This window comes from Calypte anna, chromosome 24 (assembly GCF_003957555.1).
Source record: "Calypte anna isolate BGI_N300 chromosome 24, bCalAnn1_v1.p, whole genome shotgun sequence".
Classification (NCBI taxonomy): Eukaryota; Metazoa; Chordata; class Aves; order Apodiformes; family Trochilidae; genus Calypte; species Calypte anna.
This window is the reverse complement of record NC_044269.1, coordinates 1893657-1911107: the sequence shown is the minus strand read 5'-3', so window position 1 is coordinate 1911107 and position 17451 is coordinate 1893657. Positions and strand designations below refer to the sequence as shown.

The 17451-nt window shown below is 49.2% G+C and overlaps 1 protein-coding gene across 1 annotated transcript in view; it reads left to right on the top strand.

The window, feature by feature from the left end:
* The first annotated feature begins 352 nt into the window (after positions 1 to 352).
* Positions 353 to 17451, top strand: part of LOC115599604 (ankyrin repeat domain-containing protein 18B-like) — a 61196-nt gene continuing 44097 nt past the window's right edge. The window contains exons 1-8 of the mRNA XM_030464708.1: positions 353 to 1476; positions 1811 to 1925; positions 2174 to 2347; positions 2461 to 2555; positions 3565 to 3713; positions 4777 to 4810; positions 4891 to 5014; positions 5579 to 5633. Of these exons, the coding sequence (XP_030320568.1) occupies positions 1265 to 1476; positions 1811 to 1925; positions 2174 to 2347; positions 2461 to 2555; positions 3565 to 3713; positions 4777 to 4810; positions 4891 to 5014; positions 5579 to 5633 (958 nt within the window). The 5' untranslated portion in view covers positions 353 to 1264. The remainder of the gene's footprint in view (positions 1477 to 1810; positions 1926 to 2173; positions 2348 to 2460; positions 2556 to 3564; positions 3714 to 4776; positions 4811 to 4890; positions 5015 to 5578; positions 5634 to 17451) is intronic.

Sequence of the window (17451 nt, the reverse complement as noted above, 5' to 3'; positions counted from 1 at the left end):
TGTCTCTGGGAACCTCTCTGTGGAAGCATGGGGATGGCTGGTTCAGGTGAGTTCAAATGCAGCCTGAAGAGTTTCAAGGCTGTGATCCCCCTGGGGCATGGACACCCCATGCCAGTGGACAGGTCTTGGCTTTTGACAAAAGTTTCCAAGCACAAAACAAGTTCAGAAATGTCATGCAGAGGAGAGAGTGAGAGGAGAGCTTAAGGAAGTGAGGCTGGTGAGAGCCTAGAAGGGGTTTCCTGGAGAAGCTGTGGATGCTGGAAGTGTTGAAGGGCAGGCTGGGTGGGACTTGGAGCAAGCTGGGCTGGTGGGAGGTGTCCCTGCTCATGGGACTCGATGACCTTCAAGGTTGCTCCAAGACATTCCAGGGAATCCTCCTGCACAGTGCCCAGTTTGGGTAGAGCCAGGTCCCACCTTTGGTTTTACCCCAGATCCTGGAGATGCCCCTGGCAGCTCCTCCCAGCCCCAGTTGTGTCACTTTGAGGGCTCAGACTTGTCCCCCCACCTCCCTGACCCCCAGGAGCTGTTGAGCACCTGCCCTAATTAATGAGCAGCCCTTGATGACCACCTCAGCCCCAAGGCACGGGAAGGTCAAGCTGTGACCCATGGGGGTCTGTGTCTTGGGGGTCCATATATTTGGGCCAAATCGATGACAAAGCCTCTCCAGGAGAAGAATATTCGACTTTGTAGGACTCTTGGAGGTGGGGGAGAGTTCCTCAGTTTCTCTCAGCTCCTTAAAGGAGCATTGTCAGCCTGTAGTGGCACTGAGTGAAGGCTGAGGCTGCGAGCAGTGCCAAGTTTAAGGATGAAAGGAGCCTTTTCCTTTCCTTCGGCCCCTACCCCCCCCGCCCTCCCCGAGGTGGTTCAGCCCGTGCCCCCCCCCCTCCCTCCCCGAAGTGGTTCATCCCCGCGCACGCGGTGTCCCCGTGCTGGCCGGGAGCGGCGCTGCCGTTGGTGCCGGCTCTGCGGTTGGTGTCGGTGCTGCCGTTGGTGGCGACGCTTTCGCAGCGGCACCTCCTGCGCTGGGCTCCGCTGGGCTCCGCCTCTCGGGCTGCTCCTGCTTCTCGCCTTTGGATTGCTCCTTGCTCCCGCCTCGTCCCTGCCTCTCTCCTACCTGCCCTGTCCCTGCCTTTGCCCGTCCATTGTCCTGAACCGACCCCGGCTCCCCTTGCCCCCTTCCTCCCTTCCCCCCTTTCCTCCCCTTCGCCCCCCAGCTCCGGGGCGGCTGTGACCGCACCGCAACCCGCAGAGCTCCCCTCACGGGATGGGGCTCTTCAGGAAGAACTCTCGGGTGCCACCCTCTGGCAGCACTCCTGGGCAGCCCTGCGCTGCTGCTGCTGCTGCTGCTGCTGGCACCCATCCGAAACAGCTGAGCAAGCTGCACCGCGCGGCTGCCTCCGCCAACATGACCTGGCTGAGGCGCTGGCGCTGGCTGATCAAGATTTGGGGCTTCGACCGCCGCGACGGGCAGAATCGGTGAGGGGCTGTGGGCCGCTGCTGGGACACCTCGGGTGGCGTGCGGGAGCATCCCCCCTGCAGGGTTTGTGTGGGATCCCCTTGGAGCTGATTGCTTGCAAAGCAAGATGTGCCCTGTCAGCTGGGAGGGGGAACTCGAGAGCTTTCCAGTGTTGGGAGCTGCATGGTGGGCGCCAGTGCTCCTGGAGGTGCTGGGCTGCTGCTTGGCCCTGCCCTCCCTGCTGGATTGCAGCAGCAGCAGCAGGGTCTGGGCAGGGTTCCCTGGGCTGGGTGGTGTCCCAGCTTTGGTTTTTTTGTTGTCTGTCAGTGTTAAGCTCCCCTGTTTCATTCTTAGGACACCTCTCCACCTGGCCTGTGCAAACGGCCACGCAGGCGTCGCCAACTTTCTCCTACAGCAGCACTGCCAGTTGAATGCTGCTGACAATTCCGGGAGAACACCCCTGATGATGGTGAGTGAGGGAAGTTCTGCTCTTGGAAGAGCAGAGGGGCTTCTGGAGTGTGCATGAAGGGAGAGGTGTCTGGCAGGACTCTGTCCTCAGAGCTGTGTGGCAAGACGCCTGTTGGATTTGGAGTGGCAGAGGCATCTCTCAGCTGATCCTTGAGGGTGCTCTCCTTTGCCAGTGGTCAGAAGCTGAGCGAGCTGTGGTGGAGTGAAATGCAACCTTTGCAAGTCTTTCCTTTCCTTGTGTCTTCTCAGGCAGTGCAGTTCAACCGAGAATCCTGTGTGACTCTGCTGCTGCGGAGAGGTGCAGACCCCAATCTGAGTGACGTGTCTGGCAACACAGCCCTCCACCTGGCAGTCCTTTTCTGTGATGTCAGTGTAGTGCAGCAGCTGCTCCGGCGTCATGCCAGGCTTGATGCTGAGAACAAGGTAAATTCTTATGATTTCTTCAGGAAGTTGTTTCAGAAAGAGGCAGCACTATTTCTGTCAAAGACTGTTTTTGACTTTGGTTCTCAACTCGATGGATTTGTCTGTCCTTTCAGGAGGGCTTTACCCCCCTCAGTCTTGCTGTCTCTAAAGGCAAGGCAGAGATAGCTGAGTTTCTGCGGAAAAAAGCAGCTGGAAACCAGGATCGGAGGTAATAAGGGGTTTATCCCAAGGGGTGCCTTTAGTCTTCTTTCTGTTGGGTTGCTGAGAGGCGTGGGAATGTGCTCTGAACAAAAGCAGGGGGGCACATGGAAGGAGCTGTTTCTGTGTGACTTGTGGAAGCAGTCTGTGCTTGGCTGCTGTGGTACCTCAGGGAAGTACTTTCTGCCTTGATGAGGATGTCCAGGAGGCATTGTCTGGAGGGAGATGTGTCATGAGCCTGGCAGCAGTGCCTCAGTTCCAGAAACTGCTGCACAGCAGCCTCATGTGCCCTGAAGTGTTGTCCATGTGGTACCTTTGACCACGCAGCTGTTTTGACTCCCTCTCCCCTTTTATTGTTGCTTTTAAGGGAACCTGCTTTTTCTTTCGTTCCTGAGAGAGTAATGGGGAAAAGGCTTCTTCTGAGAGCAAGCAGGTATGAAAATAATGACAGTGTCTGTGTCAAATGATCCATTTCATAGCGTACTTGGATCTTTCAGAACCCAGCTCATGATGGCTGCTGCTGCTGGTGGTGGGAAGCTTAATTTGATCAAAGTTCTCCTTCAGGACGGAGCTGATGCTTCCCAGAAAGACACTGATGGGCTGCCAGCAGAGGATTACACTGTTATTCCTGGGTATTCCACATTTTGGAATAACTTTTTGATTCCAAGAAGTGGTCAGTCATCAGCGTGGCTTTTGAGCATTTGTGGTGTTCCTTCTCTGATGTGGTTAGGGGTGCTTTTTTAAAAGTGAGGCTGAAACAGTGTACCAGGCAGGAGTTATTGCCTTGGGATGTGCATCTCTAGGATGAAGGTGACTGCAGGGATCACTGAAGTGTGCACCAGCCCTGCAGAAAGTTCTGTGTGTATTGCCCTTCAGAAGTACTTAGGAGTACCTGAATTGGGGTGACTGTTTATTCATTGGAGGATGAATAAAAAGTGGCTGGTAACTCTTCTGCTAAGTGCTACCTGCCAGGAAGTGGTTGTTTTTCCCAACTCTGCTTCCTCTCTTTCTCTCTCTAGTCCTAGTGACCAAGTGGCAGCGAGTGAAGCTCAGGAGGAGGAAGCAGCAGAGCCTGCAGGTGATCCAGACGAGGTCTTTATCCTCAACTCTCCCCTGTGGCGAGAAGCTTTTGGCTCTACGTTGGATGCAGCTGCTGTGGAGAGAGGAGGTAGGATCTTTAAGTCTGGAGGAGCTGAGGAGGAAAAGGACCCAGGCCTTTTCTTGAGGTGGTTTGTACTGTCAGCACTGAGTGTGTTTCCTGTTGCCTTCAGCATCAGGTGGAGCAGCACAAGAAGATTTGTGGATGTGCTGATTTGTTACACTGCTTCTTGTCAAGCTGTGAGGGCAGCTGTGACTCCATGTCCACTAGCAGGGTTGTTGTATTACCTTGTCCTCCAGACACAACATTCAGTTGCCCTGTGATCAAACACCTAGCTCCTTCTGTGAGGTTTTAAAATCCAGTCTATGCTTTTGAGGCCACAGAACCCTAAAGGAATCTTAGAAAAATCAGTAGATTTATATAATGAAATGTTGCCTTGTGCTTTACTTCTCAGAGCCTACAGAGGGAGGTTTTATTCTCTCTGGGTTCTTCAGTTCTGTTTTATCAGAACTGTGTGGCAAATGGAGAGCAGAAAGTGTCCAGGGGACATTTCTGGGCATTAATACTGCAGTCTCTGGCTGGCACCACAAAGCACATGTCCTGCATCCTGAGAGTCCCTTTGCTGAGCTGCAGGAACAGGCTGAGTGTGAGGTCAAGCTTTTGATCTGGATTCTGCTGTTTGATTTTCTTTCCCTTTTCTGAATAGTCTGTAGCTGGATAGAGCAGCAGATGGCACAGTCTCTAGCATCAAGTTACACATCACACTACAAGAACTAGTAAAATCTCTGCCTGTGGTGTGTCCTCATGTGTGCAATGAGTACCTTGGAGGTCCCTCTACTTCCTCTCTTGCTGGGCCATCACCATTCTGTTAACTGGTTCCTAATCAAACATATTCATGCTAGGATTTTTTTTTCTCCACTTTAGAGGTGTTTCTTAAACTGCTAGGTGTAAGAGTCCAAAGAAGATAGCACTGTTGGAAATGCCTTCATTCCTGCTGTCCTGTGTTGACTTGGCTGCCCCAAGTCTCACTCTGCTGTCACCTGTAGAGCTGTCCATGTGAAATGTCCATCTGTACAGTTTAATTTTTAGCATGCCAAATCTAATTTCACCTTGTCACTTGATGTTTGACCAGCAGAAGAAGAGACTTGCAAGGAAGGCCTAAGAAGGTGAGACTGTGCAAATACCTCCCACTGACTTGAAGGGTGATCTGAGGCAGAGATGTCATTATTTTGCTTTGCTTTGGAAGCAGCTCTGAGGAAAAGGTGACCAGTGAGGATGAGAATGCTTCTGCAGAGCAACGCGGTCCCAAAGTGTGGAAGGTTTGTGTGGCACAATACCGGCCAGATGGGAATCCTCTGCCAGACTCTCAGGTAAAAATGTCCTTTGCAAAGGAGTTATTTGGGCTGGAAAGCAGCTGCAGTTCCAGGCAATGTTGTTCTCTCCTTAGAAGCAGTCTCTGGCCTGCCAGGCTTTTTTCTGCTCTCAGTTTTTCCTGACAGCCCATAGCTGTGGCTGAGCCTGCAGTAGAGCTGTGGTTTGGCACAAAAGAGCAATCCATAGGTGACACGATAAACACCACATTGTTTCATTTCTTATTGTTCATTTGGGTCAGATTTGCAGACCCTGAAAGTTTCTCAGTTACTTTTCTAATCTCTTGCCTTCTTCTCCTGAGCTTGTCATTGCTTTCTGTACATTGGTGATTAAATTTGTTTTAGATTCCTTTAGATTCGTTTTAACACGATTTAATTTTCTTGCCTTGATGTAAATGGAAGTGATGCATTCTTCTGGCATGGTACTGAAATGTAGGGGTATTTTGGTGAGTGTACTTGCAAAGGCTGATTTAGGCATCACTTCAAGGGATGTAAAAAGTTGTTTGTTGTGGTTTCAATTGAAAAACTAGTGTTGCTTCACTCCCTCTTTCTTTCTATTTCCAGAAAGACCCAAAGTGGACACTGCACATAAAGACTACAGAGCAGCACAGCAAACCCAGTAAGCTCTTTGGAAAAGCTGGTGTGATATGCTGACCTGTAAAAGTAGCCTTGCTAAGGAGATTTTCCTATTTTTATTTCTGTTTTCTTCTCTAGTAAAGATGAAAGTTAAATCTTGAAGAGACAACACTTTCTCATTTCAGAAACAAATAAGCCATATCCCTAATACTAAGCTATCAATCCCCTGCTAAGCTTTGTCCCTGGCCAAGTCCTTCCTCTGTCCTGCCCATCCCTTCCCTGTCTCCTTTTTCAGACATTGCCAGGTGACTCCTCTCCAGGGCATTAATCTGGAAACTTGCCAATTGCAATTAAAAAAATAACTCCTTTTGTTCACAGGGATTTTTTTATTCCTTCTGCTTCCAGGCGATAGCCATGGTTCTAGAATCAAAAGTTACAAAAGGAAAGCCTCAGACATAGAACTGGGGAGCAGCAGAGTGAAATACAAACACTGAGTGTCCCCTTTCTTCCCTGCTGTGTAGGTTCCCTTCCAGCTGTGGCAGCACAGAAGAAGAAAGCTGTCAGGTTTCTGTTGCCTTCTTCCTCGGATTCTGAGGTACTTTCTGTGAAAGACAGGGAGGTTTCTGTGGTGGGGCTGGGGAGGGTAGGAGGAAGATCCAGGAGCTGCTGGGATCTTGGTGTCTTCCTTCTTCTTTAGGCAGACACAGTCTTTTTAGAGCAGTCAGTGGATTCATAAAGCAGCTGCTTGTTTCTGCTCTTTCCAGCTCTTTTCTTTGGTCTCTTTCAGAAGGAATCATACCAGGAAGAAGAGAATGAGGAGAAGCAGGAGGAGAGGGAATGCAGCAGGAAAGAGGAAAGAGCTGCAATTCCCACGTCTTTAAGTGAATCTGTTCCTGCTGTTGGCCAGCAGCAAAGAACCCAAAAAAGGTTCCCTGGGACAGCAGCAAAAGCCAGTACTGGTGAGAGAAATGTTGTAGTTCAATTCCTGTGTGTTAACTTGCACTGAGGAAGATCTGGATCTGTATTTTCTAAAGTGCTGCCTGATGTCTGAGATTGTATTTTTTCCTTCTGGCCACTGGCAGAGCTTGGATAAGACTCACTTCTGAGTTTGTCCTTCTTCATCTGAACCACTGCACATCTTCTGGATGCAGGGCTTGAGGGCTGGGGAGCAGCAGAGTGAAATACAAACACTGAGTGTCTCCCTTCTTCCCTGCTGTGTAGGTTCCCTTCCAGCTGTGGCAGCACAGAAGAAGAAAGCTGTCAGGTTTCTGTTGCCTTCTTCCTCGGATTCTGAGGTACTTTCTGTGAAAGACAGGGCGGTTTCTGTGGTGGGGCTGGGGAGGGTAGGAGGAAGATCCAGGAGCTGCTGGGATCTTGGTGTAACTGAAAGGCAGCTGGGCTGAAGTGGGGAAGTGGTTCTGAGGGGTGAGATTCAGGACCTCAGGCATTTCTTTGTGCTGCTTCAGATTCCCTTGGGAAGATGGAAGGCCTTGTTCAAGAGAGCTCAAGAAAGTCTTCCTTCTTCTTTAGGCAGACACAGTCTTTTTAGAGCAGTCAGTGGGTGATAAAGCAGCTGCTTGTTTCTGCTCTTTCCAGCTGTTTTCTTTGATCTCTTTCAGAAGGAATCATTTGATGAGGAAGAGGAGCAGGAGAATCAGGAGGAGAGGGAATGCAGCAGGAAAGAGGAAAGAGCTGTAATTCCAAAGTCTGTAAATGAATCTGCTCCTGCTGTTGGCCAGCAGCAAAGAACCAAAAAAAGGCTCCAGATGACAGCAGCAAAAGCCAGTACTGGTGAGAGAAATGTTGTCGTTCATTTCCTGTATCTTAACCTGCAATGAGGAAGAATCTGGATCTGGATTTTCTAAAATGCTGCCAACTGTCTGGCATTGTAATTTTTTCCTGGTGAATCCTGCTGGCCACTGGCAGAGCTTGGATAACACTCACTTCTGAGTTTGTCCTTCTTCAGCTGAACCACTGCACATCTTCTGGATGCAGGGCTTGAGGGCTGGGGAGCAGCAGAGTGAAATACAAACACTGAGTGTCTCCCTTCTTCCCTGCTGTGTAGGTTCCCTTCCAGCTGTGGCAGCACAGAAGAAGAAAGCTGTCAGGTTTCTGTTGCCTTCTTCCTCGGATTCTGAGGTACTTTCTGTGAAAGAGAGGGCGGTTTCTGTGGTGGGGCTGGGGAGGGCAGGAGGAAGATCCAGGAGCTGCTGGGATCTTGGTGTAACTGAAAGGCAGCTGGGCTGAAGTGGGGAAGTGCTTCTGAGGGGTGAGATTCAGGACCTCAGTCATTTCTTTGTGCTGCTTCAGATTTCCTTGGGAAGATGGAAGGCCTTGTACAAGAGAGCTCAAGAAAGTCTTCCTTCTTCTTTAGGCAGACACAGTCTTTTTAGAGCAGTCAGTGGGTGATAAAGCAGCTGCTTGTTTCTGCTCTTTGCAGCTGTTTTCTTTGATCTCTTTCAGAAGGTATCATCTGATGAGGAAGAGAAGCAGGAGGAGAGGGAATGCAGTAGGAAAGAGAAAAGGACTGCAGTTCCCAAGTCTGTAAATGAATCTGTTCCTGCTGTTGGCCTTCAGGAAAGGACCAAAACAAGGCTCCAGAGGACAGCAGCAAAAGCCAGTACTGGTGAGAGAAATGTTGTAGTTCATTTCCTGTGTGTTAACTTGCAGAGAGGAAGATTCTGGGTCTGGATTTTCTACGATGTTGCCTGATGTCTGAGATTGTAATTTTTTCCTGGTGAATCCTGCTGGCCACTGGCAGAGGAGGAAAGCAGCTTTTGTGCCTTTTTGTTCCTTCTCAGAGACCTGAAGTGGTGGTGCTGGACTGCAAATGGTGCTGTTTGCAGCTAGTGCCCTTCTTGCCTTTGTTGCTGTGTTCTTCCTCAAGCAATCTGACCAAAATGTGTAGATGGAATGAGAAGGAGGCCTGGAGTGCCTTGGGTGTTCTCCAGGGGAGTGCTGGGTGCTTCTTGCAGCTGTGTCAGCTGTTGTGCACAGCCCCCTTGTGCTGGCAAGGGGGAAAAGGAGAGAGCAGTGTAAAGGAAATCGTGTGATGGGAATGGGGGTGACTAAACCCTTGGATAAGACTCCCTGCTGAGTTTGTCCTTCTTCATCTGAACCACTGCACATCTTCTGGATGCAGGGCTTGAGGGCTGGGGAGCAGCAGAGTGAAATACAAACACAGAGTGTCTCCCTTCTTCCCTGCTGTGTAGGTTCCCTTCCAGCTGTGGCAGCACAGAAGAAGAAAGCTGTCAGGTTTCTGTTGCCTTCTTCCTCGGATTCTGAGGTACTTTCTGTGAAAGAGAGGGCGGTTTCTGTGGTGGGGCTGGGGAGGGTAGGAGGAAGATCCAGGAGCTGCTGGGATCTTGGTGTAACTGAAAGGCAGCTGGGCTGAAGTGGGGAAGTGGTTCTGAGGGGTGAGATTCAGGACCTCAGGCATTTCTTTGTGCTGCTTCAGATTTCCTTGGGAAGATGGAAGGCCTTGTACAAGAGAGCTCAAGAAAGTCTTCCTTCTTCTTTAGGCAGACACAGTCTTTTTAGAGCAGTCAGTGGGTGATAAAGCAGCTGCTTGTTTCTGCTCTTTCCAGCTGTTTTCTTTGATCTCTTTCAGAGGGAATCATCTGATGAGGAAGAGAAGCAGGAGACGCAACAGTGGGAATGCAGCAGTGAAGAGGAAAGAGCTGCAGTTCCCAGAATTATGAAAGATCCAAGGATTGATGTTGGCCATCATGATTACCAGAAACCTTTGAAAGTCGGTACTGGTGAGAGAAATGTGTTTGTAAATACATATCCAGATTCTTCCTCATTGGAAGTTATTAAACATTAAATGAACATTAATTAAGATGCTGCCTGATGTTTTAGATTGTAATTTTTTCCTGGTGAATCCTGCTGGCCACTGGCAGAGCTTGGATAACACTCCTGAGTTTCTCCTTCTTTATCTGAACCACTGCACATCTTCTGGATGCAGGGCTTGAGGGCTGGGGAGCAGCAGAGTGAAATACAAACACTGAGTGTCTCCCTTCTTCCCTGCTGTGTAGGTTCCCTTCCAGCTGTGGCAGCAGAGTACGAGAAAGCTGTCAGGTTTCTGTTGCCTTCTTCCTCGGATTCTGAGGTACTTTCTGTGAAAGACAGGGAGGTTTCTGTGGTGGGGCTGGGGAGGGTAGGAGGAAGATCCAGGAGCTGCTGGGATCTTGGTGTAACTGAAAGGCAGCTGGGCTGAAGTGGGGAAGTGCTTCTGAGGGGTGAGATTCAGGACCTCAGGCATTTCTTTGTGCTGCTTCAGATTCCCTTGGGAAGATGGAAGGCCTTGTACAAGAGAGCTCAAGAAAGTCTTCCTTCTTCTTTAGGCAGACACAGTCTTTTTAGAGCAGTCAGTGGGTGATAAAGCAGCTGCTTGTTTCTGCTCTTTCCAGCTGTTTTCTTTGATCTCTTTTAGAAAGAATCATCTAATGAGGAAGAGGAGCAGGAGAGGGAATGCAGCAGTGAAGAGGAAAGAACTGCAGTTCCCATGTATTTCAATGAATCTGTTCCTGCTCTTGGCCAGCAGCAAAGAACCAAAACAAGGCTCCAGAGGACAGCAGCAAAAGCCAGTACTGGTGAGAGAAATGTTGTAGTTCATTTCCTGTGTGTTAACTTGCACTGAGGAAGAATCTGGATCTGGATTTTCTAAGGTGCTGCCTGATGTCTGAGATTGTAATTTTTTTCCTGGTGAATCCTTCTGGCCACTGGCAGAGGAGGAAAAAAAGAAGTGTTCTTGCTCTTGGCTGAAGCCAGGGAAAGCTTTGAGTGGAGCTGAGGGAAAGCCCTTTTTTTCCAGTGCCTCAGCTGCTCTGGTTTTACAATGTAGGAGGTGTGTGCAGTGCCCCCCATGTGTGTGTGTGCTGGAAAGCATTGCCAGCTGGGCCAGAGGGGAGCACTTGTGTTCCTCAGCTCAGGCCTCAGAGCAGGAGGAGGAGGAGGCCCCCTTTGCATTGCTGGAAGCATCTTGTCATTACTGCATGGACCACAGTGTATCTGAGAGAGAGATCCTGCACCTTGAAGACACTGGAGTGATTTATTTGTGGCCATCCTGATACTGAGAAACTTTCCTTTTTACATAAAAAAGGGAAAATGCTGCTAAAGAAAAGAGTTAACACCGCTGCACATTAATTCTGTATTCTGATCATTTTCTCTCCAGCAGCTCACAGATTTGAGGGGAGGTGTTGCTTTGTGTAAAGATTTTTCTCACCATTAATCAAGGTGCACTCTGGGAGTCAATATGTAGCATTAAGCCATGCTGGTTGTAAGAATCTGTGTTTTTCACTGTAGGTGAGCACCCAGCATCCACCTTCCGTGTGTCCTCTCCAGCTGAAAAAGGAGGCCTGAAGGATGGCACTGAAAAATCTGGGGTGCAGGTATGTGAAGCCAAACATTTTGGATGAGAGTCTGGACTGGTAAATGGCATTATACAGAAAATTGCATTTTACTGTAAGGTAAAAAAAAAGTAACTAGAGAGTGACTAATGGTGATGGCAGAGTCCTGCAGAGGGAGGAGTAACTTTGTGAGAGAAAGCTCATGTGAAAAACCTTGAGATGTGGAGACCTTTGATGCTTTCCTTGCAAAGAATAGGTGTGTTTGGCTGTGTTAGGAAGTGTTGGAAAAGTTTTTTTTCTGAGGGCATTCATGAGGGGAATAGGGCAGGCATCCTGTTGGTGTTGGGCATGTGGGGCAGGGCAGGGCAGAGGGGTCTGGAGTGCTGTGTAACACCTCAGGGGGGAGTGGAGCTCATTATTCCCACTTTGAGGACATGGTTTAGTGGGCATGGTGGTGTTGGTTTCCCAGTTGGACTGGAGGATCCAGAGGTCTTTTCCAGCCTTGCTGATTCTGTGGTTCTGTGGCTCTGACTCTGTCCACACAGGAGCCATGGCCCCAGCTCCAGAGGGGAAGCTCCCAGCTCCCTTTACTCCACCAGGTGCTGGAAGATGTGCAGGAGCAGCAGCTCATCCAAGGAAGGGCAGTGCCTGTAGCACTGGGATGGCTGCACACCATTTACCAGAAGCTCACTGCTGCTACTGAGAAGTATGTTTACCTGGTGGAAGAGAGGAACAAGAATTGGAAGGCCCAGTGTGCTGCTTTAAGAAAGCAAGTGTTGAAGTACAAGACTGAGAGAGGAAAAAGAGAGGTAAAGTATCCACTGTTTGGAGTGTTGAAGACTCTTAGCAGTGTTGTGGTGTTCTGTTCTGTGTTCTGGGCCCCCTTCTGAGGGACCTGCCTGTTCCTCCAGATGTCAACTTCAGCCACTGACCTAAGCTTTCTCTTCTTTGCTTTGTGATGTGTAGCAATATTTAAATGTGTTCTTTGTGGCTGTGGTAAGGCTGAATAACTGGACAAAGGACTGGTCAGAATCTCAGTTAAACTGTCAGTTAAATCCTACCAGTCCCAGGCAGATTTAAAAGTTGCCACACCCACTGTGTTCATCTTGACTTTCTGGAGAAGAGGAACCAGTCCTGTTGAGTAATTAGGCACTGGGGTGTGGTTTGTCTGCCTTAGTGATGTGCACAGTGCTTTAAAATGACATTTCTCTCTTCCTCTCAGCCCCAGAGTGTTGGAGTGAGGTGAAGACCTGCATGTGTCAGATAACCACCTTATTCTTCATTTTTCAGTTTCTTTAAGAGGGAAGAGAGGGAAGAACTCCAGCAGTGCTTCCAATGGCTCTCCCCTGTGAAACACTTTGTATTCTTAGTGCCAAAATCTCAGGTTCCTTTGGGAGATGGTAGTTGGGTGGGTGGCTGGCTGGCTGGAGGGACTGTCCAGAGTTTGGAAAGCAAATGAGTGAGCAGGGAGGCAGTTGTTACTCTAAACCAAACTTGGTCAGAAGACTGCAGAGGGATGGGTTTCAGCTTAAACTTAGTCTGTCTCAAAAGAGCTTTCAGATAGATGTATTCATTTCAATCTGTGTGTGTAGAGGAGACACAGACTCAAGACCAAATCCAAATAATAATACAAAGTCCTGCCTTTAGTTGCCAGAGCAGTATCTGCAGTCCAGCTCTTGAATCACAAGAGATTGCTCTGACTCTTGTTAATAAAATACATGGTTCAGGGCATTCTGGTGTATTGTTCCAGACCAATATTACTTGAGCCTTCTTAATGAGTTAGAAAAGAGAAATCCTCATGAGCAGCTGCTGGTAGTTTGGAGGTGCTCAGCTGCTGACTGCTGGGGGCAGGCAAAATTTTCTTCCCTTTTGGGTTAAATCCCAAGAGAGGTCTAAGTGTACAATCAAATAGGTTACAGTAAAGGCACAGCTCATGTTCTTAGCACTCATCTCACCATTTCCTCAGGACACAGTCAGACAGCTGCAGCAGGAGATTGCTGCTGCTGTTAAGAAGCTCTCTGTGGCAGAGGGGTCTCTTGAAGAGTCCACGAGGCGCTGCAGGACCCTGCAGGAAGCCAACCTGGGCCTGAGAAAGGAACTGGGAGAGGCTGAAGAGAAGGTACATGAAGTTGTCCAAAATTTCTGGACACACTCCAGCACATCCCAACGATGTGTTCATTGGGTAGGAGGGGAGAAGATTTGAATGTATTTGCAGTGCTGACAGTTGTTTGGGTAGCAGGCATTTGCAGATATGGGGAGTGTCCAGAGCAGTATTTGCAGTCCAACTGTGGCTCACAAGAGCTATCTTTGACTCTTGTTAATAAAATACATGGTTCAGGGCATTCTGGTGTATTGTTCCAGACCAGTAATCCTTGAGCCTTTGTTATGAGTTAGCAAAGAGAAATCCTCATGAGCAGCTGCTGGTAGTTTGGAGGTGCTCAGCTGCTGACTGCTGGGGGCAGGCAAAATTTTCTTACCTTTTGAGTTGAGTCCCAGACAGGTCTAAGTGTACAATCAAATAGGTTACAGTAAAGGCACAGCTGATGTTCTTAGCACTCATCTCACCATTTCCTCAGGACACAGTCAGACAGCTGCAGCAGGAGCTTGCTGCTGCTCTTAAGAAGCTCTCTGTGGCAGAAGGGTCTCTTGAAGAGTCCACGAGGCGCTGCAGGACCCTGGAGGAAGCCAACCTGGGCCTGAGAAAGGAACTGAGAGAGGCTGAAGACAAGGTACATGAAGTTGTCCCAAATTCCTGAACACACTCCAGCACATCCCAGAGCTGGGATGATGTGTGGAGGAATGGCACTGGTTTATAAACCTGGTGTCCATGTCTGTGAGGGATGAGGACACTGTGTCCTTACTTGGTCCAAGGTTTATGTGTGGGAAGGTGCTCTGCAAAAGAGACTGACCTGTCTGCTGCTTATTACATTTGGTTTGGCCCAGCAGTTTGTCTGATTTCTGAAGGGCATAGAAATACTGGACTGCTGCATTTGGGCTTCTTTTTGCTCACTGTGCTTCCCCTCACCCCCCCCTCTGGTAACAGAGTTTTGGTGGGAGAAGCCCTTGAGGATCCAGTCCAGGTGTTAACCCAGCAGTGCCAAGACCACCACTGCACCTGCCCCTCAGCACCACATCTCCAGATCTTCAGGGATGTGGAGTACCTTGAGTGCTGGTGCCTCAAGCCCTTTCCTGGGCAGCCAGTTCCAGTGCCTGACAACCCTTGAGGTGCAAACCTTTTTCCTGGCACTTGGCCTTGCTGAACCTCTTAGAGTCGACCCTGGCCCATGGATCCAGGCTGTCCAGGTCCCTCTGCAGGGCCTTCCTACCCTCAAGCAGCTCAACACTCCCACCCAACTTGGTGTCATCTGCAAAGGTACTGAGGGTGCACCCCCTGCCCTCATCCTGATCATTGGGAAAGATGTTGAAGAGAAGGGGCCCCAAGACTGAGCCCTGGGGAACACCACTGGTGAACAGAGACCAAAAGGATTTAATCCATTTACCAGCAAGGGGCTGGTTCTGAATGGTTTTTCACTTATTCTGCATAGATCTATATCTCTAGATACAAATATTCTGTTTCTTTTTCCCCCTTGTTTGGCCTTGCTGCAGTTGCCCATCCTGAAGCAGCCTTCTTGCAAGGGAACTACAAGCTGCTTGTTGAGTCCCTCTCACTGTGTTGTTACAAAAATTAAAGGAGAGAGGCCTGGGAGATCTGAAAGAGAAATGATCTGCTTATGAGGGGAGGAATGAAGTCACTTTAGGAGAGGGATGAAGTTTTATTTTCCTATTTTCAATGGAGGAGGAAAAGAGTGGATAAAGAGAATGCCATGAGGGTTGGAGGTTGAGTGTTCGTGCTTGGAACCATGCTGTAGGGAATCAGAGGAGGGATGGGAGAGAGCTGTCTAGAGGATGATGGAGTTACATGGTTTGTGTTCATTTGGTAGGAGGGGAGAAGATTTGAATGTATTTGCAGTGCTGACAGTTGTTTGGGTAGCAGGCATTTGCAGATATGGGGAGTGTCCAGAGAAGTATCTGCAGTCCAACTGTGACTCTTGAATCACAAGAGATTGCTTTGACTCTTGGTAATAAAATGCATGGTTCAGGGCATTCTGGTGTATTGTTCCAGACCAATAACACTTGAGCCTTTTTTGTGTGTTAGAAAAGAGAAATCCTCATGAGCAGCTGCTGGTAGTTTGGAGGTGCTCAGCTGCTGACTGCTGGGGGCAGGGAAAATTTTCTTACTTTTGAGTTGAGTTCCAGGACAGGTCCAAGTGTACAATCAAATAGGTTACAGTAAAGGCACAGCTGATGTTCTTAGCACTCATCTCACCATTTCCTCAGGACACAGTCAGACAGCTGCAGCAGGAGCTTGCTGCTGCTCTTAAGAAGCTCTCTGTGGCAGAAGGGTCTCTTGAAGAGTCCACGAGGCGCTGCAGGACCCTGGAGGAAGCCAACCTGGGCCTGAGAAAGGAACTGAGAAAGGCTAAAACCAAGGTACATGAAGCTGTCCCAGAACTCCTGAGCACACTCCAGCACATCCCAAAGATGTGTTCATTGGGTAGTAGGAGTGAAAGTTGGAATGTATTTGCAGTGCTGAGAGTTGTTTGGGTAGCAGCTGTGTGCAGACATGGGCAGTCCTTGAGTTCTTCAGCAGCAGCTGAGTCCTCTCTGTGAAGCCTCTGTTGACTGCTGGGGATTCTTGCTGTGTTTTTACAGTGTCAGGAACTGGAAAAGCAGCAGCTTCATTATGAGCATCATATTCAGTACTGGATGAGTACCTTAAAGGACAGGGATAGAGAACTGAAGAATAAGTCCCAAAAAGTACAAGATCTCCTGTCCCTTTCTCTGGAGACCAGGGCTAGAGTAAAACAGCTGGAACAACGTGTGCAGTGGTAAGAGACAAACACAGAGAACCAAGGTGTCTGTCCCTGGCTAGGCTTGTGTGAAAAGCACAGCACAGCCTCGTTGCATCACAGCAAGTTAACAGATGATTTTGGAGGTGCTTTTGGTTTGTCTTTTCCCCTGCTGCTCTGGTGGATTTCTGTCATAAGACCTGTCTTTCTTTTTAAGCCTCTCCATGCAAAATATCAGACTGGAAGGCACAGTGAAGCAGCAAAGTAGTTGGATTGAAGCCCTTCGGGGAGACGTGGAAGCCTCTGCCTCAGTAAGCTGGTCCTCACCTTGCCTTGTTGTGAGCTCCTGAGCCTCCTTCCCCATTGCTGTGGGGAAAAGCTAAGATGAGGTTTTCCTGGAGAGCTGAGGGGAGCTCAGTTCCTGCCTTCTCCTGCATACAGGCTGCTGGGACAGCATCCTGGCCCATCCCCAGCTTTCTGGCTTTGAGAGCTTTCTGTGGTACTCCAGGGAATGCTCCGTAATGATCTAAAAGCTGCGGATTTGTCCCAAATCCAGTGGTGTGACTGTTGTCTGCCTTAGGCCCTTCCTGGCCTCAGATGCTGCTTCAGACACTTGCTACCATGTGTGTGATGAAAGGGATGCATCAGGTGAACTCCTGGGAATTCCTCAGGGGATATTGATGCCAGAGGCCTGCCTGGCATCCCCAGGCTGGAACACAAAGACTCCCCAGAGCTTTTGCTGTGCAGAATTGCTTTTCCTTTGGCCACTGGGGGTGCCTTTGTTTTCCTGAAGCAGTGAAGAGGAATGCCTGTGGGATCATTTCCCAGGCAAGCCTTGGAATTCCCCCACTGCTGCTGCTGCTGCTCAGTGGTTGGTTTTAGCTTGGATAAGGTGCTCTCAGCTGGGAATGAAGGAATCCTCTTTGTATTTAACTGGTGGGTGAGGGTTGTGGTGAAGACTGCTTGTGACAGTGTGACTTTGCTGTCCTGATGCTGAGGAGAGGAGAGGGAAAGCAGTCAGGGTGCTGGTCCTTCCCCTCTGGTTCACAGGGCTTGGTTTTCAGATGTCCTGGGGGTGGGAAAAGCTCCTCCTGATGGTTTTCACTGCAGTTGCTTTGTGTCCCACATGGTGTTCTCCCTCTCCTTGAAGAAAAGAGCAGAGGAGATGCCTGCAACCAGTTTTACAGTGCCTCAGACTGTGGCGGCCATTTTGAGCATTGGTGCTGGGTATAATAGGAATGAAGAGGTGAAGAGGTGGATGTAAGTATTCATTTTTTAGTAACAAGGAGTCTGGAACTACCGGTCTGGAAAGTCAGAGTGTGTCTTCTTGCTTCTTTTAATGCTTTTCTAGGCTTGTCAGCTTGGAAGACTTGATCACTAGCAGAGGAGGAGCACAGGCAGCTGCAGAGGAGCAGCACCAGCAGCAGGTACATGAGAGGCTTCTGTGTTTTACACTTTGCATTTTCTCACAGAGTGCTGCTAAAGCATCCAGGAAATTCCTGTTGTAGATCCTTGAGCTGAATCAGCAGGTTCTGTTCCACTTTGGTGCTGGATCTGCTGGGCAAATCTTGGTCCCTTTGGGTATCAGCTCAATAGCACTGCTGATCTGAAAAGGTTTTCTTGCTCTCAGGAGATGCAGAGCTGGCAGAGAAGCAGGGAG